General features: G+C 36.8%; 1 protein-coding gene across 2 annotated transcripts in view; it reads right to left on the bottom strand.

Moving 5' to 3' along the window:
* TNNI3K (TNNI3 interacting kinase) overlaps nt 1–25,005 on the bottom strand; it is a 336,780-nt gene that overhangs the window by 199,335 nt on the left and 112,440 nt on the right. For both annotated transcript variants that reach the window (XM_036890223.2, XM_036890222.2), the window contains exons 7-11: nt 14,885–15,023; nt 8,856–9,000; nt 8,666–8,770; nt 5,759–5,853; nt 5,020–5,169 (exon numbers count right to left, since the gene is read on the bottom strand). In XM_036890223.2, coding sequence (XP_036746118.2) covers nt 5,020–5,169; nt 5,759–5,853; nt 8,666–8,770; nt 8,856–9,000; nt 14,885–15,023 — 634 coding nt within the window. The remainder of the gene's footprint in view (nt 1–5,019; nt 5,170–5,758; nt 5,854–8,665; nt 8,771–8,855; nt 9,001–14,884; nt 15,024–25,005) is intronic.

The raw sequence follows: 25,005 nt of genomic DNA, 5'->3' as shown, positions 1-25,005 counted from the left end.
GTTAGTGATCTAGTGAATGTGATCATTGTGGTGGGGTAGGGGTCACTCATGTGACAGGAGTGACTGGAAATGAGGTTTGAGAGGTAGGAAGGGCACAGGCCATGGGCACAGGGTATGCTATGATAATAAATCAGGACTTTTTCCTACAGGTGACAGAGTGTCAGTTCAGGATTTTAAGCTGAGAATGATACAACCCTATTTACACCTTGAATACATCTTTCAAACTACAGTTGGAAAATGGAATAAAAAGATGCTGAAGACAAAAAAACAATAGTTGTGAGGCTATAAAAAAATGGAACAGGAAAAAGATAAGGTTATGAATTTTATAGGTGATAAAAAAGAAAGGATGGATTCACAATGTACCTATGAATTAAAATAACAAGATTTTCTGATTGACTGTATATCGGGGAAGGGACACTGAGAGAGAAAAAGTATTCAGCCATCAATTCAGACTTCTGACTTAGGTCATTAAGTGGATGGTAATGTCATTAAATGACAGAATGAATAAGAGATGTGGTAGGAGAAACTTACTGATGAGACAAAAAGATACTAAATTCAATTTTGGACTTGCTGAGACATCTAAGCAAAGGGATCCAGCATGTCAACTGAGGTAGTGGTTTGAAAATATGACCACAAATTCTTTGACACTTTTCCATGACTGAGAAAACCCTGCTGTAGAAAAGAGACTTGCAAATTTGTGGTAAAGTTTTAAAATATTGTTTTATATATACTTGCATACAACTATACATATCAGAATGATGGTTTTAAATTACTTTCATAATATTTTGTTTAGTGATTTTCAAAACCCCCTTGATCCTGCTTCAGTCCTGGGGTTTTAAAATGAATAGTATTACTTGAGTCATAAATAAGAAATATAAATACAACAAGATAACACATGTTTGTTTATATTCCAGGTTTGTCCACTGGTGTTTGGCAGGGATATAAACCCTTCATTAGAGGGGTCATAGAGTTGTCCATCTTCCTAACATGTCAATATGTCATATTTCTTACTTGATACTGAAGCATGTTGTAAATTAGGAAAGAACATGAGATTTACGAGTATGTGGAGCTTGATTGAACCTCTGGTAGGAATTTAATAAATAATACTAGATATCACTATTTTTACTGAGAATCTGTTATGTTCCAGACATTTACATTTTATCCTCAACCCTCAGCAGAACTCTGTAAAGTGGTTATTAATTTACTCATTTAAAATTTTAAGATTAAGGCTTAGAGAAGTTAAATAACTTGTCCAAGGTCTTTAAATAATGAGGAAATTTGGACTTGGATCTATCTGATCAATAGTGGGTAGTAAGAGCTTGAATTCTGTAATATGACAGACCTCTGTTTGATACCAGCTCTCCACTTAAGAGCTGTACAGCTTGGGCAAGTGTGACTTAACTCTAAATCTCAAATTTATTTATCTGTATTAGAAAGATAATACCAATTTAAAGGATTATTTTGGTAGTTTAATAAAATATTCATATGTATATATGCATATGTAATGATATTTAATGAATTTAAGTTCTCTTCTATTATCCATTTTAATGTATGTGGCTTCTTACATAGTTACTATGTTTCAAAGCATATTTTAGTGTGTTATCCCCCTACTGATGAAAGTTCTTCCCATTCTAATGAGAATTGATGTTATTTTATTTATTTTTTAAAAAGTAACTAAGCTTGTACAAAGGTAACCAGTATACACAAAATCACAGATAGATTTTGAAATACCATCTAAACTTTTTGTTTATTCCTTCTTCTATACAACTAGTAAACCACAATAGCACAATAAACTAGGTTCACTTAACTAAGTAACTAAATTCCAGATAGCTAAGAATTCAATATAGAAGAAGCTTGAGAATTTATAATCCATTGATGAAGATTTATCAAAATCTTTAATGAATCTACCTCTTCTTCCTTCTACTTTTCCCCAATCCCTTATTTCTTAGTTATTTTTACCTAGATGAAAATTATAGAAATTCACGACTCTAAGACTTCATTACTTTTAGAGAATACACTATAGTAGATTTACTATGAATAATTCACACCATACTACACTTGTCAAAAGGAATGAACAAAGTATATATCATGGTACAGGAGCCTTGATTTTTATTGTTTTTGCTCACTTATTAACTAATTCTCCAACTCAACTCCCTGTCACTGTGAATTAGCGTAGTTCTGCTATATACAAATATTGTATTCTGGGTAATTAGATATTGGGATAGGAGCCTCTGTAAATTACTTTAACTGGTGCCAGTACTGAGGCAAATAAGAAGTTTTTAGTTCTGTTTCTAGTTTAGGTTATTTTCTGACCCTAAGCAGCCTGACATAAAGGAGCACTTTTCTTTGTCAAAGGCAGTCTTTTCAAATCTAACTGCCAGACACACTATTGAGCTATGTGTTCAATTCTAATTGGTAGAGATCTTTTCAATTCAACAGTTTCATCTTTAATGCAATGAATGTAAGATTATGTGTAGGTCTTTTCAATGGGTTTTCCATACTGGTGATTAGGGCAGAGGATTTGAACATAAGCAGGCTGCTGGCTATTTCTTCTGGCCAATTTAAATTGATTCATACAAGTCCTTTGTACCCCAGGGAAAGGGCAGAACAAATCCAAGTGAGTAAGACAGCTATCACTACTCTCAGATAGAAGAGAGGAAAGGAAGTGGGGGAGCCGACTTGGGGAGGGGAAACATTCTAAATAGTGTAAAATTGGAGCTCTGAGCAGTCTGGAAGAGAAATATTGAAACTTAACCAGTAGGCTTCTGTATAAAATCAAGGTCACCAAGAAAATTATTTCCAAGATTGATTTTTATATCTTAAGGTTCAAAGGCTACGTGCATGGAAAGTATTCTTCATATCTGGTCCCACAAGTAGCTATAGTGAGTAAACTCTTTTCTGAAAGTATTCCAAAGGAAAGTAGGTAACTCTTACAGAACCCAGAACACCCCTGCCTATCCTATATCAGAACAACCAGAGAGGGCAAGCTAAAAATTTTGTTTGGGTCAGGTGAAAATTTTATCTTAAAACCATTCAAACAGGGATGGGGGCTCTTTAGAAAGACTCCCTCCCAGTTTTCTGTTAAGAAGGTAGACTAGGACAAGCTATTCAAATTGGGCATATCCAAAGTACCCCTTTTTAAATAGACTCTGGTTATGGAACTCCCTCTGGTTTCTCTCTCCGAGGACAGGATAGGGAACGGGATAAGTCATGATGGTGCCATTTCTACGTCATCTCTATTCTATAAAGAAGAAACTCCAAATGAAGTTTTAATACTTCCTTAACTCCATCTCCAAGTTGCTCAGGAAAATCATTTATGCAAAACATCCATCTCCTGAGTACTAGCATTCAGTCTGTAAAAATTCATAGTAATAACGAAATGCAACCCTGATGCCTGGCACATTAGTTGAACAAATAAGGGTGACAAATATGGCATATGTTATAGAGACCGACAGGTAAGTCCTTTAAGCTAAAGGATTTTTGTTGTTTGGTAGGAAATCTTAGGAGCTTACACAATGACTCATTGTTTCATGAAGTGAGGAATTCCACAAAAAAATAAAAATGAAACCAGTTTTCAACTATCACTCTCAATCAACTAAAAACAAAGTCAATGCCTGTGAAGAGCTACTTGCAACAGCTATTTCTGAGTTGTCTTGCGGAAGACTACTGTTTCATAAACAGTCTTTCTCTGAAACTCAAATTCTGAAGAGACACTGAGAATCACTTGAATAAATGCAATGTGTTGAGTAACTAGAACTTAGTAAGGCCTCCTGAGGCTTCAGAATATGTAAGATTTTCCAACTGATACTCAAATACAGAATTGCCTGGAATTTCTTTTATACAAAACAGAAGGTCATTGTACCTAACAGAAATGCATTGAGATATCCATCAAAAGATATGTATGTGAATATTTATACTAACAGTATTCTTAACAGTCCCCAGTCGAAATTTATCCAAATGGCCCTAAATAGTAGAATGAATAAACCATATTGGGTTATAGTTATAAAACATTATACTATGCAACAGAAACAAACAATTTACAACTACATGCCCATAATATGGGTGAATCTCACAACTTGTTGGTCAAAAGAAGCCAGACACAAAGATAACAATGTACACTTTCCAGGTCACCTGAAAATTTAAACTCCAAAGGAGCTTGTATATAGACCTCACTTATGAGGTACAATACATTTTAGTAGCAATGAAAAATATGCTATTTCACCTTCTGATTGTCTTTAGTTTCCTCTTCCTTAAAATAAAGAATTCATTATTAGTCACCTTCATTTCTGAAGTACCAGTTCTTATTGAAATGTCAATTATTGGGTACTTACTATGTGCCAACCCCTGTCGTAAACAATTGCACATATATCTCATCCAGTCCTTATCCTACAAGGTTGGAGTTGTTGCTATCCTCACTTTTCAGACAAAGAAACTTAAGTTCAGCAAGAATAAATAACATTCCCCAAATCAAAGAAGATGGCTTGATATAAACTCAGGTGCTCTCACATCAGAGCCTGGGGTTTCAACACTTTGAGCTCAAGTAAGTTTATATTTAAGTATTAATCATTGGCTCCCTTTTCCTAGTGTAGGCATTGCCAGCAGGGTTAGGTCTAACAAGTACTCCTTTTCTTTCTTTGTATTTATTTCATTTTTAAAACTTTGAATTCACTTCAAAATTCCTCTGTATAAGAGATAAAGACTACCTCTACATCTGCTCTAAGAAAGTAACTATCATTACATACCACAATTTCTTTCTCTGGTACCTAAGAATATGATAACTCATTCTCTTTTGAAAGTGCCAATACAGAGAATGCTGTCAGCTCATCTGTTTCCCAGGAGTTGCCTTCCCTAGTGACAGTCTATTGGACTCTTTGATTCAAGTTGCCAAAGATTCAAATATAATCTCCAGAGGAAATGGAAGTTTGCAAGTCATGCAAGCAAAAGAATTATTGATGCATTGGCATAATCTGTGAACACAGTTCAGTGGATCACTACAGAGACGCAATGATGAAAATATACCTTTTTCATAAGCCCACATCAAACATGTCTGTTCATCTTTTTCACCACTAGACCTGCTGGGATCACACGCTACCAGATTCATGTCAGCTCCACTATCCAGTAAGAACTGAACCAGGCGAATGTGACCATGGTAGCAGGCAGAGTGCAACCCTGTAATAGAATGAAAGTGCAGAGGGAGAAAGGAGGAACACTGAATCCCAGTTACCAAGACAGTCATTACCACATAATAGCATTGTTGCCAGAGATATAAAGCAAGGATTAATGTCTTTGATAAAAAATTAATTTTATTACTGAGCAAACATGCCATACTTTAAGCAAAAGAAGCACCAGATTTTAGTCAATCTTCTGTACAGACTGGCTTTTGTTTAGCACGCTTTCTAGTATTTCTGTACCCACTGTAATTACCAAGAATAAATGTTAGCATTTTTGTACAAATCAAAGAATAAAGACTTCACACCAGTACTTTTCTTGAGCAGCAAGTAAAGGGTAAGACAGTGTGGTCAGTCTGTTCCTGGGCCAGGCCATAATGAATGCGTCAAAGCAAATAATTTAGCATAATAATGAAACTGAGCAAAAGTTAGTCTGCTATTAATTTGCACCATGCATCATCAGTTCTAAGCGATGTCACTGATAAAACAGCCATTCTCATTAGGGTTGACCACTCCCTCTGCCCCCTTCCTTCTTGGGCATTTTTCTTGAGCATTGATATGCATTGGAAAACAGAAATATTCTGTCTTACCTGTGTGCCCATCCCTTCCTTGGTGGTTGATGCTTACAACATTCTGATCAAGAAGAAATTTCACCAGGTCAATGCTTTTACCATAGGTACAAGCACTGAAAAAATACAACATAAGGAAGATGAAAGGCCCCCATTATGGGCTGAATTGTGTGCCCACCAAAATAGTATGTCGAAACTCTAACTTCTATAACCTCACAAGGTGACTGTATTTAAAGAGGTATAATTTGAAGAAGTAATTAAGTTAAAGTGTAATCATTAGTGTGGGCCCTAATCCAATATGACTGGTATCCTTATAAGAAGGGAAGATTAGTACTCATATGACACAGAGGGATGACCATCTGAAGACAGAAGGAGAAGCTGGCTGTTGACAAGACAAGGAGAGAGGCCTCAGAAGAAATCAAACCTGCCAACACCTTGATCTTGGATTTCCAGTCTCCAGAACAATGAGAAAATTAATTTTTGGTGTTCAAACCACCCAGTTTGTGGCATTTTGTATGGCAGCCCTAGAAAACCAACTTAGTGCTGATTTACCCAGACTGTTCTAGATGTTGGTGTGTACATAGCAGTGACAAAGAGACAGAGAAGGGAGAAGGGAAGGAGAGAGGAGAAGGAAGTGATTTTTTTTAAAAAGCACATACAGCAATAACATCCTAAAGTTTCTGAAACCTGGGCTTTCAAGAAAGGAGTTGTATATAATTTCTAGTATTTTCAAATTAAATATTTCCTATGATATTAATTCTTTTTTCATATAAAGAGGAAAATATTACAAGAGTTCCATGCATTTTTAGCTATAGGACCTAAGCATTCCACAGGATTTAATGGGGGGATTCAAGAAGGTCCTGAGAGATTTAGATGACAACCTGAACTTGTGATTGGCACTGAAGGCAAGGGGGCAGTCTTATGGGACTGAACCATTAACCGGTGGGATTGGACAGTAACTCCATATTGTATTATGATATAGATATGCCTCTGTTTACCATATAGTAGTGTTCCTTTAAGGAGAGAAGGGACTGTCTTCTTAATGTTCCTACCAGCAGCAGCACAAGGGAGCAGCACAAGACTTAGTTAAGTCTTTCTCAAACAACTGAGTGAATAAAAAGTCAACCAGCCATCTCAGTGCAATAGATCATATCACCATTAACTGTTTGCATATACATAGGACCCATAACACTACATGTTTATGAGTAAATATTCCATTTACTTATTGTTCCTTTTCAGAACAACTATTTATAGGCAATGGTGAGTTCTGAATATGTACATATATGTGTGTGCATATGGTGAATATGTATGTGTGTGTGTACATATGAAAACAATAACAGAAGTGTATTCAGTGCTTACTATGTGCAAAGCATGATCTTCTTAGAGGTAACAAACACATTCTGATTGTATCTGGTTCCAGTTTATGTGCATAGAGTAGCAAAATGATTTGAAAACTAGCCTGATGTGTCAGCCTTAACAAGAATGACCTAATGGGAAAAGAGGACACCAGTAACCATTCACGCCAGTTCTGCCAATTGTCCCTTTTGGGGACATATGCTGCAGACCCATTTGACTGAAGGCATAATCTGAAGAGTTCTTGCTTCTGTTCTATTGCAGAATGTGTGTAGAAAACATACAAAATATTTACACATGAAGATGTGTAAAACTAATTCCAAAGAACAGGATTTAGAATTAGTAGGACATTTAATATGTGACTTTTTAGCCATACAAATCCTTGGCTTTACAAGCTTCTTAGCTTCCCTCTGCCTCACTTTTCCAATCTGTAAAAGAGGGATACTAAATCCATAAAATGATTAAATGGGACAATGGATGCAAATCTTCTGGCATATATCCACTGTTTCAAAGATGGTAGTTTTCCTTACCTCCCTTTTGGCTTACCTCTTTGGTTAATAAGAAAAATATGGAAATCCAAGTGAAATTTGACAGGCTGATGCCTGATGTAGAAGCACAAGCTTAATTTTAGTTCAGTATAAAAAAAAGCGAGCCTCCTCATTTCTAGTATACATCAGTACAGTATAAACACTATGTAAATATCATATTTATCTCAAATCATTTTTTAGAGATTGCAAACTAGCCAAGAAATCTGTAATGGGTAGGTAAATGATATTATATTCAAGGTTTACTAAATTCAAGTTATTGTTTTTATTTTTATAGCAAAATAGTAACTAATTGTTCAGACCGAGGGTTTGAAATTTCATAAAATATCTGCCTTCTTTTGGACATTTTAGGGAGTTATGGCTCTGAGTTTTTAGCAACCTTTTCCCTCCTTTCCTCCTTTCTCCTTCCTTCCTTCCTTTCCCCTTTCCACTTGTTGCAACTTTTCCAAAGCCAACCATTCCTTCAGTGTGCTTTTTTAGAGCACACTGTAAAGGACTCTCATGGATTCCTAGAAAGGAGCTAAGGCCTTCTTAGGTATCTCAAGAGCCACCCTGTCTAAGCTTTTACAGGCTGACAGATGGATGTCTTAGATAGGTAGATACATTTGCACATAAGGTTTAAGTGGTAAGGAAAAGATGTCACATTTGATGCTGATGAATTCTGGTAATGAGATTCTTGTTGGAGGAGGATTATGGGCATTGCCCCTTTTGGCAGCTTTCTGCGAAGTGAAGTGGAATAGAAGCAATATGCTTACAGATGTTGATATGCTCGTTGCCTTGGTGACATCAGTCCCTGTCTTTGTGGCTGCTGCCAGGAATGCAGCATCTGGCTCAGGCCCCATCTGCTGTACCGACTGAGGCATCTGCCTCTACCTTTTCTTCTGTGCGTCTAGCTTGGGCTCCTTGTCCTCAGCCCACTCTCTGTGATTGCAACACCTGCCACTATTCGTTCTTGCTTCACGTACACGACTTCAGATGCCGCAGTATGTCAGCTAAGTTTAGTAGCTATTGCACTTAGATATTCTTTTACCTGTGAAAAGCTGTTTCACTGAAGATGTTTTCCTTAGTCAGACTTTCTATTCCTGATATTTGGATGATTTCCTTAGCGACTTCAAATTTGCCATTATAACATGCCCTAGAGTTAAAGAAAATATTTCGGTCATAGTAAGAAGGTATGCACAATATACCTAGAGTAACCTATGACACTATATAATACTCACAGGTGCAGAGGGGTGTCTCCATAGATATTAACAACATGTGGCTGAACTTCCAAATCGCTCTGGAGCAGGTACCTCACTATATTGTGGTGTCCAAAGCGAGAACAGAAATGGAGCGGGACATGGTCTTCATTGTCCTGAGCATTCACTGCCATCAACATGAAAGAAAAAGTTATGTTATCTGGAATCCTCTGTTTCTCAGCCTTCTCATGTGTAGTGATAGGGGCTTTTCTAAGCCCTGAGAGACTCCTGGAAATTGCCAATTAATGATAATAATAAAGGAAATTAGGTGCAACCAATTTTTAAAAAGTCATAATTCTCTTCTATCACCTATTACCACATTGAACAGGCTTTCTCTGAGCTCCCATAAGTTCTATGGAATGCATCTAATCAAATCCACCTTGCACAATGGAATAGGTCAGGAAACCATTAACATACAGAGATACTCATGGCCTTATTTCCACAAGCATCTCCTTTCAAATAGGTATTTTTCCCTTTGGGAGACGTTAAAAATGACAGACCCTGGCCAGAGAGCCATCCCCGGAGATCTTGTTCGGGAGGTTGGGGCAGGCCTGGCGCTGCGCTCACGACACGGCTCTGGAGGCTCCGGGAAGCCTGTGAGTGAGGCTGCCGTGCTGCAGTGCAGAGCACGGTACAGTGAAAGGGCGACAAGCCTCAGAAGGAGGCAGACCTATGACCTGCATGACCTTAGACAGTGATCCAACATTCATTCCTTCGCTCACTCCCTAAAAGGTGTTTGTCCTCTTTGGCCCACTGAGTTTATAATCTCCACTGACATTTGGGGAATTCCCTATACCAAAAATACTCACTTAAGGCCCAAGCCATGTTCTCTCATAAAAGTTGAAAAACGCTTTCCAAGCCTTCTTTGCACCTAGAGCCCAGGATTAGTACATGGTGGCCATATGTACTAGTTAGGCTTTTTATTCTAGCATAATTTTTAATAGTGGCCCTTTCACTCTCAAAGTTCACTGGTTTGGACACTTATCTCTAGGTTCCTTCAATCAACACATTATCTCAGACTCTGACATCAGAGCTGATGACACAAAAAAGTGGAGCCTAATCTATTTTGGCAATGTAACAGTGGTGGACTAGCTCCACCCAGCTCGCAGTGGCCGCGATCGCAGCCACAGACTCAGAGACCTGCCCTGTGGGTCCCCAAAGAACAGCGTTGGTGGGAGTGCCTCGCAGGGTGGCAGTGTGACTTTAAAGGACTAGTTTGGGATCTTGTTCCTCACTGTGAGAATTCCAAACCTGGCTTTCCACCCTGTCCTGTGGAAGATTCTGTGTGTGAATTGATATCCTTTAATATATTCATTTTTATTCTTAAATTTGCAAGGCTTAGTTTTCAATGCCTGCAAATAACACCTTACTGATACATATACATTCCTTAACAAATATTAAATGATCACTATGTGCCAGACACTGTGCTAGGTGTTGGAGAAAATGATTTCTTATCAGTAACAATGGTTGCAGGGATGCTGAAAAGATCAAAGGAGATATGACTGAAAAGCATCTAGTATGATGCCTCTCTCCTATTAGACACTGATAAAAATGTCTACTATCCCTTTTTACTAATTTCCCACCTAGAAATTTGCTAAGTGCCAAGACTAATAAGCTATAAATTCATAGTTTCTGCCCCCCAAAAAACTTAAAATCTAGCTGAATAGTCAACAATTTACAGGTCTGAAGTAATAATAACTAGACAAAAAGCTGCTAAATTCTGGATCTTTCTTAGTATAATTTTAAAAATTAAATAACTAGATCAACTGCTGTATAACCATCTATGATTATTTTGCCTTTCTCTACAGGGTACTTTGTTCAAAATTATATATATATATATGTATATTCAATACTATTATAAATAACTTCTCATGGTAACTATACTTATCATGTTGAGTATTTTATAATGTAGTGAACATTTTATAATGTATATAATTGTTGAATCACTATGTGTATACCTGAAAGCAATATATTATATGTTAACTATACTTTTAAAAAAATTTTAATACATTTTTAAAAAAGAAAATGACCCTTAACAAACTCCATTAATTCTCATTCTTTTATATAATAAAAATTATCTATGGAACCAAAAGAATTGAAGGAAAGGAACTTTTTTTAAATTGATGAAAATAAGGAGGGAAAGAACAGGAAGATAATAATTAATTTAAATACGTACAAGTAGTTTATTATTATTGTTATAATTAATGTTAAATATTATCACTTAACAATTGATGAACACTAATTTAGGCTTTATAACTGCTATATTTGTAGACAGTGATTCTCATTATATTGTCCTTCACGATCTTAAGCCAAAAAGAAATCTTTAACAACATTACTGAACTCCTCCTTCCAAAGCTGCCACTGGAAAATAAATCTTTGAATCTTTTTTATTAATGAGTGGTTCAGAAGGACATATTTCCTTCAGAAGAATGTTTCTGTTTGTTTTGATTATCTTTCTTTTTAAGATATTTTTCCTTTGTTCTCCTTCTGTTGGAAGCCAGGGAAGTCAATACCATTAGTCGATGCTTGAGAACAGTAGGGACTCCAGGGCAACTGGAGGTCACATAAGAGTTCCTGAGGTTCAGAGGGGACATTGTAAAGCAGCAAAGTCTCCCATTAATTCATCTTTTGCCTTTGGCCATCCCTGGCTCTGCCCAAAATTATTCTTCTCTAGTTGAATCAATAAACTTTAAACTAGATCATCTACTTGGTGAATTACCTGCAGTGGTCTAGACATTCTTCCCATCAAAGATATAAATACCAACCCAAGGGACAAGCCTGGAGAAATACAGATCAAATGCAGAGTTTATATATATATATAACATCTGTATTTCTGCTTCAGTCATTGTGATCTTCTTGGTTTTGTCTTAGGCCAATTAGCAAAGACAAATATATATATATATATATCTTATGGCTTATCTGAAGAAAATTGAATGCATGACTGATACTTGGTTTGCTTAAACTTCTTATTAAGAGATTTAAATAAAGGAGAATTTCAAGTAAAGGAATACATGTAAGTCATTCTTAGGAAAGTGTTTAGTACCTAGTCCTTTACATTAAGAGAGTATGTATTCTGTAGTCTTTTGAAAGAAAGAATGGATGAGTGGGTGGGTAGATGGATGCTGCTTCTTCTTATTTCTGCTTATTGGCTTTAAAAATAAAAATTTCCATATTAACCCAGCAATGTCAGCACATCCCATTAGCTCTCTAAAATAAGTCCCAAAGGTGTCTTAAATAAATTTTAAATAACAAATCTGTGTAATAGCTCTGATAAGACATACTTTTAAAAGTAAAATTCTTCCTCTTACTGACCATGCCTTAGACATTTTTGTGACTTTCTATATCATTGCAAGTTAAAAGAACTATTTTATTTAACATTCAGATAACAAATTAGTATATTTTGAATTTAAAATTTTCCATTTTTAACTTCATTAAAATGATAAATTGTGAGGACTATATCACTATTTTCTTCTTATGAAATCTAACAATATTTTGACCTTTGCAATATTATTCAATAAGCATTACATTTATCTTCTTTCATTGCCCTATAAGAGGCACAAAGAAGATGACTAGATACTTAAAACGTATATGACTGAATAGGTCAGCCTCCCAAATATGCTTAATTGAAGAAGTGGCTTTCAGAATTACATGTTGGTTAATTTTGTAACCTGAATTTATTTTCATTTATGACATCCTGTTACCATGGAAACATACTGTAAATACCAGATTTCAAATTGTGCTCTTTTTGAGGTCGTACATTTACTCTTCTTATGTCAGTTTACCACAGACAAGGTCCAAATCTAAAATAAGTCATCTGGAAGCTTAGCTACATTTTGTAATAAGTAAACAAGCTAATAATAAATCCTGTGCAGTGTCCATCAGCACAACAGATCTTCTGGCTTATTTTTGCAATTCGTTGAAGTGCAAAAGGCACTTAAATATCAGGTGGGTATTAGAAGGAAATAATACATAAAAATCTGAGTCATGCTGTCTCTTGATTTTTTAAGTGATTGAGTAGGAGGCATGTAGTGCTTGTGTGAGTCAGAAAGAAATATTAAAAATTATATGTTGCTGGAATGTAGGGGGAATACAGGTGCAGTACACATTTCAATGCCTTTTGTGGAAGAATCCTTTGATCCTGGAGACATGCTGATCATAAATGACACTCATTTTGACACCACCGAGCTTTGGAGTTGTTCAGAGGAATAAAAAGCTGAGGTTGGCATCGATAATAAAAAGAAGAAAAGGAGCAGTTCTTGACCCCTTGGAAGAGCAAGGCAGTTTCAGAAACACAATTATGTGTTCAGTGGTTCACACAGGTATACCTCTGCCTATTCTAAACCAAAAGAATCAGAGACTGCTTAAACAAGGCCCAAGGAACAGCATTTCCTGCATCCTGACAACATATTTTTTATGAAAATGCTATAGAGAAGATGCCTGAGTTACTGCAGACTGGTACATAGAAAATGAAATAAACTTTTGTTTCTCAGACTTCACAAAATAAAATGGCTTTGTTTCCAACATGGAGACTAGAAACTGCCCTAGCCTTTTGCCATACTTATCTCTGGGATCCTTTGTGCTTGCCTCAGGAGAAGATGAAAACATTGATTAGCTTTATTAACTCAGTGTCAATCTCAATTTTGGGCCAAGGAACTGGCAGTTCTGGAGCTTTGACAACCATGTCCTTTTGGAAATGTGCATCATTTCTGCTGCAAAGGCCAGCAGCTTTTACAGCTGGGCTTTTAATTAGGTCTCTTGGGGGTCAATGAAAGACTATTGGATATGTCTGAGAGAATTTAATGACAAGATGTAACCCTGAGTGAATCTGTGTCAAAAAATAAAGTTTGTGAGGAAGAGAAAATAAAAAGAAAGAACTTTTTTCAATACTTTTAATCAATTTTCCAAAATTCATTTTATATTAAAAAATAAAAAGTGAGAAATTCTAGTAACTATATCTAAAATCTTTCTGTATATTCTAAAGCTTTTCATCCAACCTGATCACACTCCATCACCATTAAAAATGATAGTAATATCAAATATTGGCAAGGATGTGGGGAGCAACTGGAATTTATATATTGCTGTAGGTGTGAAAAATAGTACAAACACTTTGGGTAACTTCCTAAAAAATTAAAAATGTACATACCCTTTGTTCTTGCAATTCCACTCTAATATGTACCCAAGAGAGATTAATATATATGTGCACAAAAAAAACTGAATAAAAATGTTTCTGACAGTTATATTCATAAAAGCCAAATGCTACAAACATCACAATGTCCACTAGGAGGAGAGTGGATAAACAAATTGTGAATGTTCATACAATCTTCAGTAATAAGAAAGAGCAAACTATGATTCATGAAACATGATAAAAATCAAAGTCCTTATTGATCAAAAGAAGGCAGTCATAAAATTACACTAACTTAAGGAAGAGAAAAAAACTAAACTGTGACACTATAAGCCGGAATCTGATTACCTTTAGTGGTGAAAACTATTTTACTGAGAAGGAGGAAGGGAACTTTCCAGAGTTCAACTTACCAGAGGAAATATTTTCAACTTTCCAGATAAAAATATTCTACATCATGGTCTGGATGGTTTTACATGAGTGTAGGCCTAAATCAACATTAAGGTTTGAAAATTTTACTATATATAAATTTTATATCAATTAAAAAAAAGATAAGTGAATAACAACAAATAAGAATAATTTATCTAGAAAACCCTAGGTGGAGGGGCCTATCTCCAACTACAGGGCTTACATTCACATCAGCACCAAATTTCAAAAGGAGGCGGGTTACCTAATATATTAAAGAGTTGAGCTAAAATGTGTAAAGGAGGAATAACATATAGGTTTAATTAATATATTAAAATAATAAATCATGACTTGTGGAATAAATTAGTATATGAGTTATGAGTACAATATTAATCAGCTTCAAGATTATTCTCTAGTTAATAAGGAAAGTATAAGTAAAAAGTATACATAAGTAAAAGACAGCAAAAGTCTTCTAAACATATCTTACCATCTGCTTTGCTGCCTTCTTCCATCAAGAGTTTTGCAATACTAAAAAATCCTTTTGCAGATGCTAGGTGGAGGGGCCTATCTCCAACTTCACCACTTACATTCACATCAGCACCAAATTTCAAAAGGAGGCGGGTTACCTAAAGGATCCATTTATTTGAAATTAGTATCAAAAGTCAAACAATAATGTAAAGCTTTTGGCAATATGGAAGAACACATATCATTAAGGCCTCCTCTTAGATTATTTTTACTTGAAAATAACAGAATCCTAACTTAACTGGCTTGAATAGTAAGGAATTCACTATTATACCACCTAACAAGAAGCCCAAAACTGAAGGAATTTCAGGGTTGGGTCTTTGTTGGATATAAATAATCCTCTTTAAAGTCACCTTCTCTAAACAATATTTTCCAAAGTGTTTTTCTGGCCAGAGCTAGTAGTATTTACTTGACTCTTGATTTTCACAGCAACTGAATGCATAGGTCACCAATGGTAACTTTGCTGCTGGAGTTCTGGGTCCTTTCCTGGATTTATGAGAAAACGGGAGATAGATGTACTAGTCCTCAACATCTTCCCCAAGTAGCTAAGATCCACATCCCAAGGTATATAGAGAGATGAAGTATTCAACAATTTAGGATTCTTCCAGGAGTTTTTCAAGTAATTTATGGATCCCTTCAAATTATTTACATATATAGTTAGGGACCTTCCAAATAATTTCTCTAAAACTACATTGCTTCCCATGCAAATTTCAGAAGTCATCACAATGATCCTAAGAGGTAACTTAGGATGCCGCTATGCCATTAAACTAACAGTTTAGGAAGGACCCCTCACTTGTCCTGACCATGGAAGTGTCAGCATCAAAGTGATTTAAGCTCTAAAACTACTTGGAGGCAAAAAAAAAAAAAAAAAAATTAGCTTGGTGGGATGTTGGGAAATTCCTTATTTAGTGTAAAGGGTAAAGAGCAAGGGTTCTGAAATTAGGTTTCTACCTATTAGCTACGTCATCTTGAATAACTCATATGACCTTTTGAAACTTCAGTGTCTTTAGTGTAAGTTGGTAATGATAATAGTTCTACTTCATAGAGTTCTTGTGAGGATTAAGTAAGTCATTACATGTAAAGCACTTAGAAATGTGCCTGTTATTCAATAAATGTTAGCAGAAGTGGTAGTACCAATGTGGAACATGTGTATTTTATCCCTTTGTCAGCTAATGGGCAGACTGATACTTAATTCACAAGAAATCAAAACAGTAAAAATTTAGTCTCAAGAACCTTGCACTCCTAAGCAAATATTTCCACTTATACAGACTCCATAAATTCTGATTATGTGACTTTATAATGGACAGGCTTAAACTATCTTTGTAATCGATTGTCTATTAAGTATTATTATTATATACCTAGGAAATATTGCTCTTGGTATAAAACATCTACTCTTCCACTTAAAAATAAGTAAATAAACAAATGGCAAGGAACATGGAACATTAGGCACATTTATATATCGAATGTACCACTCTCCTGTCAGCATATTTTAGCAAATGACAATAGCATCCATAAATTACATATGTGCTGTCTTCGCACACAGAAAGTGAGTCCCTTATCATAAAAGGCCCATCCACATTTAAGCATAATTTTATAAGACTGTGAATATATATTCACAGGAAGTAAACAAATTTAGCTCTCCACCCAACATGCAAAGAAGCTCTTTATTTTTCTGCTAGGTGATGAGGTTAATCACCAAAGAGGATGACTCTACAAATAACATGAATTGTGTATGTCTTGTCTGTGCCTGAAGTCAGAAAAAACTACGGAATTTTTTCATCACCTGGGCTTTTAGACCATGTACTTTGAAAAGCATTCTCAGTGCCCTGCTCTCCAGTGCACTCCAGTGCACTCTGAGCAGCACATCAATGAGGTGAGCAATCTTCCCCAGCTATAGGTCATGCTTCACAGGTCTGAGAGTGTCTAAGCATATGCCAGCTAGCAAAGAAATAAAGGCATACTGACTAGAATAGCACAGAGACACAAGTAAGTTTGGTTTTTCAACTTGGGATCCTCAGGCAGTGCAATGGCATGACCTTCTCTGAAGGTAAAAAGGTACGATTCTACTCTGTAACTGAGTAAGATGAGAGATCTAGATATATAAAATGAAGCATGAAAAAGGAATGTCTAAAGAACAATTAACTTTCAGTTATCCAGTTGTGTTTGTATTTCTGTTTTATTTGGTTCTATTTAGAGCCTTGAGTGTAAGTAAAGGTCAGTGCTTGAAAGTAGCATATACAAAGTTCACCTTTTGATATATTAACATTAAAAATCAATAGATTTTGGAGTTAAAGAACCTGGCTTTGAATTCTACCTTTACCACTTAGGCAGATTCCCCGGACTTTATAATTTGTCTCATTGGGTAAAAGAGGGATTAAGAAGAAGCTCTTTAGTACAGCAGAATAAATATAGGCTTTGGGATGATGGACCTGAATACATATCCCAGGTCTTACACTAATTAGCTGTATTACTCTGGCATGCTATCTAACCTGAGTGAGCTCCATGTGTACCATTGGTAAGAAGGGGCAAATAACAGCTAATTTTAGGAATGTGGCAAAATTTCTTTTAAATCCACATAAAGGTGCCTGTCCCATAGTACTAGACTGCTCACATGGTAACTCAGTTACTAAGTTTATAAGGTTGCTGTGAATGTCAAATGAAATTATTCATTGAATGAAGGTACACTGTAAACTTTAAAGCATTCTATGCACATTATTAAATACAGAATATCAAACTTTATAAATACATACTTGTATAATTATATATTTAAAACAAACTATATATTTACATGTGATTTTTTTAGTTTATCTAGAGTATTCCATGTATTAGTTTCCCATTGTTCTGAAGCAAATTGCCACAAATTTATTGGATTAAAACAACATATATTTATTCTCTTGTAGTTCCAGAGGTCAGAAGTCTAAATTTAAAATGTGAGCAGGTTGCATTCCCTCTGGAGGATTTCGATACCTTGTTTTTTCAGCTTCTATAGGCTGATTGCATTTCTTAGCTTGTGACTCTCTCTTTCTTTTACTTATACAATTTTACTTTTACAAATTTTAGAACTATTTGTTTCAGTTCGTTGAAGAATGTTGTTGGTATTTTGATAGGGATTGCATTGAATCTGTAGATTCTTTTTTATTTTGGTATCATTAATCAACAATTGCATGAAGAACATTATGTTTACTAGACTCCCACCATCACCAAGTCCCCCCACCAACCCCATTACAGTCACTGTCCATCAGCATAGTAAGATGCTGTAGAATCACTGCTTGTCTTCTCTGTGTTGCACAGCCCTCCCCATGCCCCCCCAAATATACATGCTAATCATAATGCCCCCTTTCTTTTTTCCACCCCCTTATCCCTCCCGTCCCACCCATCCTCCCCAGTCCCTTTCCCTTTGGTAACTGTTAGTCCATTCTTGGGTTCTATGATTCTGCTGCTGTTTGGGTCTTTCAGTGTTTTCTTTGTTTTATACTCCACATATGAGTGAGATCATTTGGTACTTGTCTTTCTCCGCCTGGCTTATTTCACTGAGCATAATACTCTCTAGCTCCATCCATGTTGTTGCAAATGGTAGGATTTGTTTTTTATTCCTATGGCTGAATTATATTCCATTGTGTGTATGTACAACATCTTCTTTATCCATTCATCTACTGATGGACACTTAGATTGCTTCCATTTCTTGGCTATTGGAAATAGTGCTGCGATAAACATAGGGGTGCATATGTCTTTTTCAAACAGGGCTGCTGCATCCTTAGGGTAAATTCCTAGAAGTGGAATTCCTGGGTTAAATGGTATTTCTATTTTGAGCTTTTTGAGGAACCTCCATACTGCTTTCCACAATGGTTGAACTAATTTACATTCCCACCAGCAGTGTAGGAGGGTTCCTCTTTCTCCACATCCTCGCCTACATTTGTTGTTGTTTGTCTTTTGGATGATGGTGATCCTTACTGGTGTGAGGTGATATCTCATTGTGGTTTTAATTTGCATTTCTCTGATGACAAGCAATGTGGAGCATCTTTTCATGTGTCTGTTGGCCATCTGAATTTCTTCTTTGGAGAACTGTCTGTTCAGCTACTTGCCCATTTTTTAATTGGATTATTTGCTTTTTGTTTGTTGAGGTGCATGAGCTCTTTATATATTTTGGATGTCAACCTTTTATCGGATCTGTCATTTACGAATATATTCTCCCATACTGTAGGATACCTTTTTGTTCTATTGATGGTGTCCTTTGCTGTATAGAAGATTTTCAGCTTGATATATTCCCACTTGTTCATTTTTGCTTTTGTTTCCCTTCCCCGGGGAGATATGTTCATGAAGAAGTCGCTCATGTTTATGTCCAAGAGATTTTTGCCTATTTTTTTCCCCAAGAGTTTTATGGTTTCATAACCTACATTCAGATCTTTGATCCATTTTGAATTTACTCTTGTGTATGGGATTAGACAATGATCCAGTTTCATTCTCTTACATGTAGCTGTCCAATTTTGCCAACACCAGCTATTGAAGAGGCTGTCATTTCCCCATTGTATGTCCATGGCTCCTTTATCATATATTAATTGACAATATATGTTTGGGTTAGTATCTGGAGTCTCTATTCTGTTCCACTGGTCTGTGGCTCTGTTCTTCTGCCAGTACCAAATTGTCTTGATTACTGTGGCTTTGTAGTAGAGCTTGAAGTTGGGAAAAGAGACCCCCTCCTGCAACTTTATTTTTCCTTCTCAGGATTGCTCTGGCTATTCGGAGTCTTTGGTGGTTCCATATGAATTTTAGAACTATTTGTTCCAGTTAGTTGAAGAATGCTGTTAGTATTTTGATAGGGATTGCATTGAATCTGTAGATTGCTTTAGGCAAGATGGCGATTTTGACAATATTAATTCTTCCTAGCCAAGAGCATGGGATGAGTTTTCATTTGTTAGTGTCCTCTTTAATTTCTCTTAAGAGTGTCTTGTAGTTTTCAGGGTATAGGTATTTCAGTTCCTTGGTTAGGTTTATTCCTAGGTATTTTATTCTTTTTGATGCAGTTGTGAATGGAATTGTTTTCCTGATTTCTCTTTCTGCTAGTTCATTGTTAGTGTATAGGAATGCAACAGATTTCTGTGTATTAAGTTTGTATCCTGCAACTTTGTTGAATTCAGATATTAGTTCTAGTAGTTTTGGAGTGGATTCTTTAGGGTTTTTTATGTACAATATCATGTCTCTGCAAATAGTGACAGTTTGACTTCCTCTTTACCAATCTGGATTCCTTGTATTTCTTTGTTTTGTCTGATTGCTGTGGCTAGGACCTCCAGGGAGAGTTGGCATCCCTGTTTTGTTCCCTATCTTAGAGGAAAAGCTTTCAGCTTCTCCCTGTTAAGTATGATGTTGGCTGTGGTTTTATCATATATGGCCTTTATTATGCTCAGGTACTTGCCCTCTATACCAATTTTGTTGCGAGTTTTTACCATGAATGGATGTTGAATTTTGTCAAATACTTCAGCTTCTATGGAGATGACATGTGGTTTTTGTCCTTCTTTTTGTTGATGTGGGGGATGATGTTGATGGATTTTTGACTGTTGTACCCTCCTTGCATCCCTGTGATGAATCCCACTTGATCATGGTGTATGATCCTCTTGATGTATTTTTGAATTCAGTTTGCTAATATTTTGTTGAGTATTTTATTGAGTATCTATGTTCATCAGGGATATTGGTCTGTAATTTTCTTTTTTGGTGGGGTCTTTGCCTGATTTTGGTATTAGAGTGATGCTGGCTTCATAAGCATGAGTTTGGAAGTATTTCATCCTCTTCTATTTTATGGAAAACTTTAAGGAGAATGGGTATTATGTCTTCTCTGTATGTCTGATAAAATTCAACAGTAAATCCATCTGTCCTGGGGGTTTTGCTCTTGGGTAGTTTTTTGATTACCGATTCAATTTCATTGCTGGTAATTGGTGTGTTTAGATTTTCTGTTTCTTCCTTGGTCAGTCTTGGAAGGTTGTATTTTTCTAGAAAGTTGTCCATTCCTTCTAGGTTTTCCAGGTTGTTAGCATATAGATTTTCATAGTATTCTCTAATGATTCTTTATATTTCTGTGGGGTCCGTCGTGATTTTTCTTTCTCACTTCTGATTCTGTTGGTGTGTGTAGATTCTCTTTTTCTCTTAAGTCTGGCTAGAGGCTTATCTATTTTGTTTATTTTCTCAAAGAACCAGCTCTTGGTTTCATTGATTTTTTCTATTATTTTATTCTTCTCAATTTTATTCATTTCTTCTCTGATTTTTATTATGTCCCTCCTTCTGCTGACTTTGGGCCTCATTTGTTCTTCTTTTTCCAATTTCAATAATTGTAACTTTAAGAGTTTTCATTTGGGATTGTTCTTCCTTCTTTAAATAGTCCCGAATTGCTATATACTTTCCTCCTAGAACTGCCTTTGCTGCGTCCCACAGAAGTTGGAGCTTTGTGCTGTTGTTGTCATTTGTTTCCATATATTGCTTAATCTCTACTTGAATTTGGTCATTGATCCATTGATTATTTAGGAGCATGTTGTTAAGCCTCCATGTATTTGTGAGCCTTTTTTTTTCTCTTTGTATAATTTATTTCTAGTTTTATACCTCTATGGTCTGAATAGTTGGTTGGTAGAATTTCAATCTTTTTGAATTTACTGAGGCTCTTTTTGTGCCCTAGTATGTGGTCTATTCTGGAAAATGTTCCATGTGCACTTGAGAAGTATGTGTATCTTGCTGTTTTTGGGTGTAGAGTTCTGTAGATGTCTATCAGGTCCATCTGTTCTAGTGTGTTGTTCAGTACCTCTGTGTTCTTATTTTGTCTGGTGGATCTGTCCTTTGGAGTGAGTGATGTGTTGAAGTCTCCTAAAATGAATGCATTGCATTCTATTTCCTCCTTTAATTCTGTTAGTATTTGTTTTACATATGTTGGTATTCCTGTATTGGGTGCATATATATTTATAATGGTTATATCCTCTTGTTGGGCTGATCCCTTTATTGTTATGTACTGCCCTTCTTTATCTCTTGTTACTTTCTTTGTTTTGAAGTCTATTTTGTCTGATACCAGTACTGCTACACCTGCTTTTTTCTCCCTATTGTTTGCATGAAATATCTTTGTCCATCCCTTTACTTTTAGTCTGTGTATGTCTTTGGGTTTGCGGTAAGTCTCTTGTAAGCAGCATATAGATGGGTCTTGCTTTTTTAGCCATTCTTTCACTCTGTGTCTTTTGATTGGTGCATTCAGTCCATTTACATTTAGGGTGATTATTGAAAGATATGTACTTATTGACATTGCAGGCTTTAGATTTGTGGTTACCAAAGGTTCAAAGTTAGCTTCTTTACAATCTAACTGTCTAACTTAAATCGCTTATTAAGCTATCATAAGCACAGTCTGATGATTCTTTATTTCTCTCCCATCTTATTCCTCCTCCTCCATTCTTTATATATTAGGTGTTTTATTCTGTTCTCTTTTGTGTTTCTTTTGACTGCTTTTGTGAGTAGTTGATTTTATTTTTTGCCTTTACTTAGTATTTGGTTGGTCTGCTTTCTTTTCTGTGATTTTATTTTCTCTGGTGACATCTATTTAGCCTTAGGAGTGCTTCCATCTAGAGCAATCCCTTTAAAATATCCTGTAGAGGTGGTTTGTGGGAGGCAAATTCCCTCTACTTTTGCTTGTCTGGGAATTGTTTAATCCCTCCTTCGTGCTGGATAATTGTGCTGGATACAGTATTCTTGGTTCTAGGCCCTTCTGTTTCATTGTATTAAATATATCATGCCATTCTCTTCTGGCCTGTAAGGTTTCTGTTAAGATGTCTGATGATAGCTTGACGGGTTTTCCTTTGTAGGTGACATTTTTTTCTCTCTCTGGCTGCCTTTAACACTCTGTCTTTGTCCTTGATCTTTGCCATTTTAATTGTTATGTGTCTTGGTGTTGTCTTCCTTGGGTCCCTTGTGTTGGGAGTTCTGTGGGCTTCCATGTTCTGAGAGACTATTTCCTCCCTCAGGTTGGGGAAGTTTTTAGCAACTATTTCTTCAAAGACACTTTCTATCCCTTTTTCTCTCTCTTCTTCTTCTGGTACCTGTATAATGCGAATATTGTTCTGTTTGGATCAGTCACACATTTCTCTTAATATTTTTTCATTTCTGGAGATCCTTTTATCTCTCTCTGCCTCAGCTTCTCTGTATTCCTGTTCTCTGATCTCTATTCCATTAACGGTGTCTTGCACCTCATCCAGTCTGCTCTTAAGTCCTTCCAGAGATTGTTTTATTTCTGTATTCTCCCTCCTTACTTGATCCTTTAGCTCTTGCATATTTCTCTGCAGGTTCATCAGCATGGTTATGACCTTTATTTTGAATTCTTTTTTCAGGAAGATTGGTTAAATCTATCTCCCCAGACTCCCTCTCAGGGGTTGTCTGGGTAATTCTGGAGTGTATCAAATTCTGCCTTTTCATGGTGATAGAAGTAGTCATAGACAGTTGGTGCATGTGTTAGCTGGGAGAACAACGTCCCTTCCTGCTCCTTGCCCTCCTCCGCTGCCTGTGCCGGTTATCTGCACATGGGGAGCAGCTTCTGGTTTTATTTCCTGAGCTGCCACAGGCAGAGCAGCCATCAGGGCAGCCCAGACACCCACAGGGAGGGGCAGGCATGCCAGGTGTGCTCTCTTGTGAGAACGGTGACCTTTTGCGCCCTATCCCTGCTTCCTCTGTCTGTGCTGAGCCTCTGTGTGCTGGCGGGCCCTCTGAGTCTGGCCTGGGCACCTGTGGAGGAGGCTCTGGGCTGCTGCTGTGCGCAAGGCCGCTCTCAGGCTCCTCCCCTGCTGTGGCAGGCCCGCGTGGGGGGAGGAATGGATGGGAGGCTGTTTTTAGCTGTGAGGAGCTTCAGAGCTGCACTGTTGCCCAGGGGATTAGGGCTCTTGGAGTTCCCCGGGATTCCCAGCTGCTGGGCCAAGTGTGCTGGGATGATTCCATCCAGCTGTGAGGCCCCTGTCCCTTTAAGACTTTTAAAAAGCACTCTCTTTTATTTTGTCCCAGGGGTGCTGGCTGCTGGGACCTGCTCACAGGTTTTACTGTTCTGTTTCCCTAATATCCAGCACACCACAGAATGTGTGTCTGTGCTCCCAGTGCAGATGACTAAGGCTGGGTATTTAGCAGTCCTGGGCTCCCACTCCCTCCCTGCTTCGGCTCCTTTCCTCCTGCTGGTGGGCTGGGGTGCGGGGAGCTTCCGTGGGGTCGTGGCTTGTATCTTATCCCCTTTGTGAGGTGCTGAGTTCTTGCAGATGTAGATGTAGCCTGGCTATTGTATTGTATCCTCTGGTCTCTCTTTTAGGAATAGTTGTATTTGTTGTATTTTCAAAAATATATATGGTTTTGGGAGGATATTTCAGCTGCCCGACTCATGCCACCATCTTGGCTACTCTCCCTTGTGACTCTCTCTTGTATCACTTCCACCTCTTGCTCTTATTGTTACATCTCCTATTAGTTACTCTGATTTCTTGCTGCCTATTATAAAGACTCATGATTACATCAGGCCCATCTAGATAATACAGGATAATCTCCCCATCTCAAGATCTTTAACTTGATCACATCTGCAAAGTTCCTTTTAAGGTAACATTCACAGGTTCCAGAAATTAGAATACGAACATATTTTGGGAGACATTTTTCAGTCTGTCACATCCAAGAAAAGTAGAAAAGAAGAAACCCATTTTCTGAAAGACATCTTTTTTGGGGGGAACTGAGAAGGCCTTTATGATTTAGTTTGTTGTTATTGTCATTAGCATCACAGTGATGTTTCCTGAGCATTTACCAAACACTTTACATTAATGTTGCATCATAACAGCAACCCTATGAAGTAGGTACTATTCATATTTTCTCCATTTTATAGATGAAGAAACTGTAGATCAGGGAGATTATATAAACTACATATGGTCACAAAGCCAGGAGTTTTTCAAATTCAGGCTGGCTGATTCCTATGACCATACACCAAGGTACTCTACTGCCTCCCTTGTGTACTAAAATAGTCTGTAAAAATGAAAAACCCAGCAACTACTATGTTTCTATTGATCTACAAGCTCCTCAAGGGTGGAGCTCGTGAGCATATGGCAAAGATAA

Source organism: Manis pentadactyla, chromosome 4 (genome assembly GCF_030020395.1).
Source record: "Manis pentadactyla isolate mManPen7 chromosome 4, mManPen7.hap1, whole genome shotgun sequence".
NCBI lineage: Eukaryota > Metazoa > Chordata > Mammalia > Pholidota > Manidae > Manis > Manis pentadactyla.
Note: the sequence above shows the minus strand (reverse complement) of the source record. Positions and strands in the feature narration are given on the sequence as shown.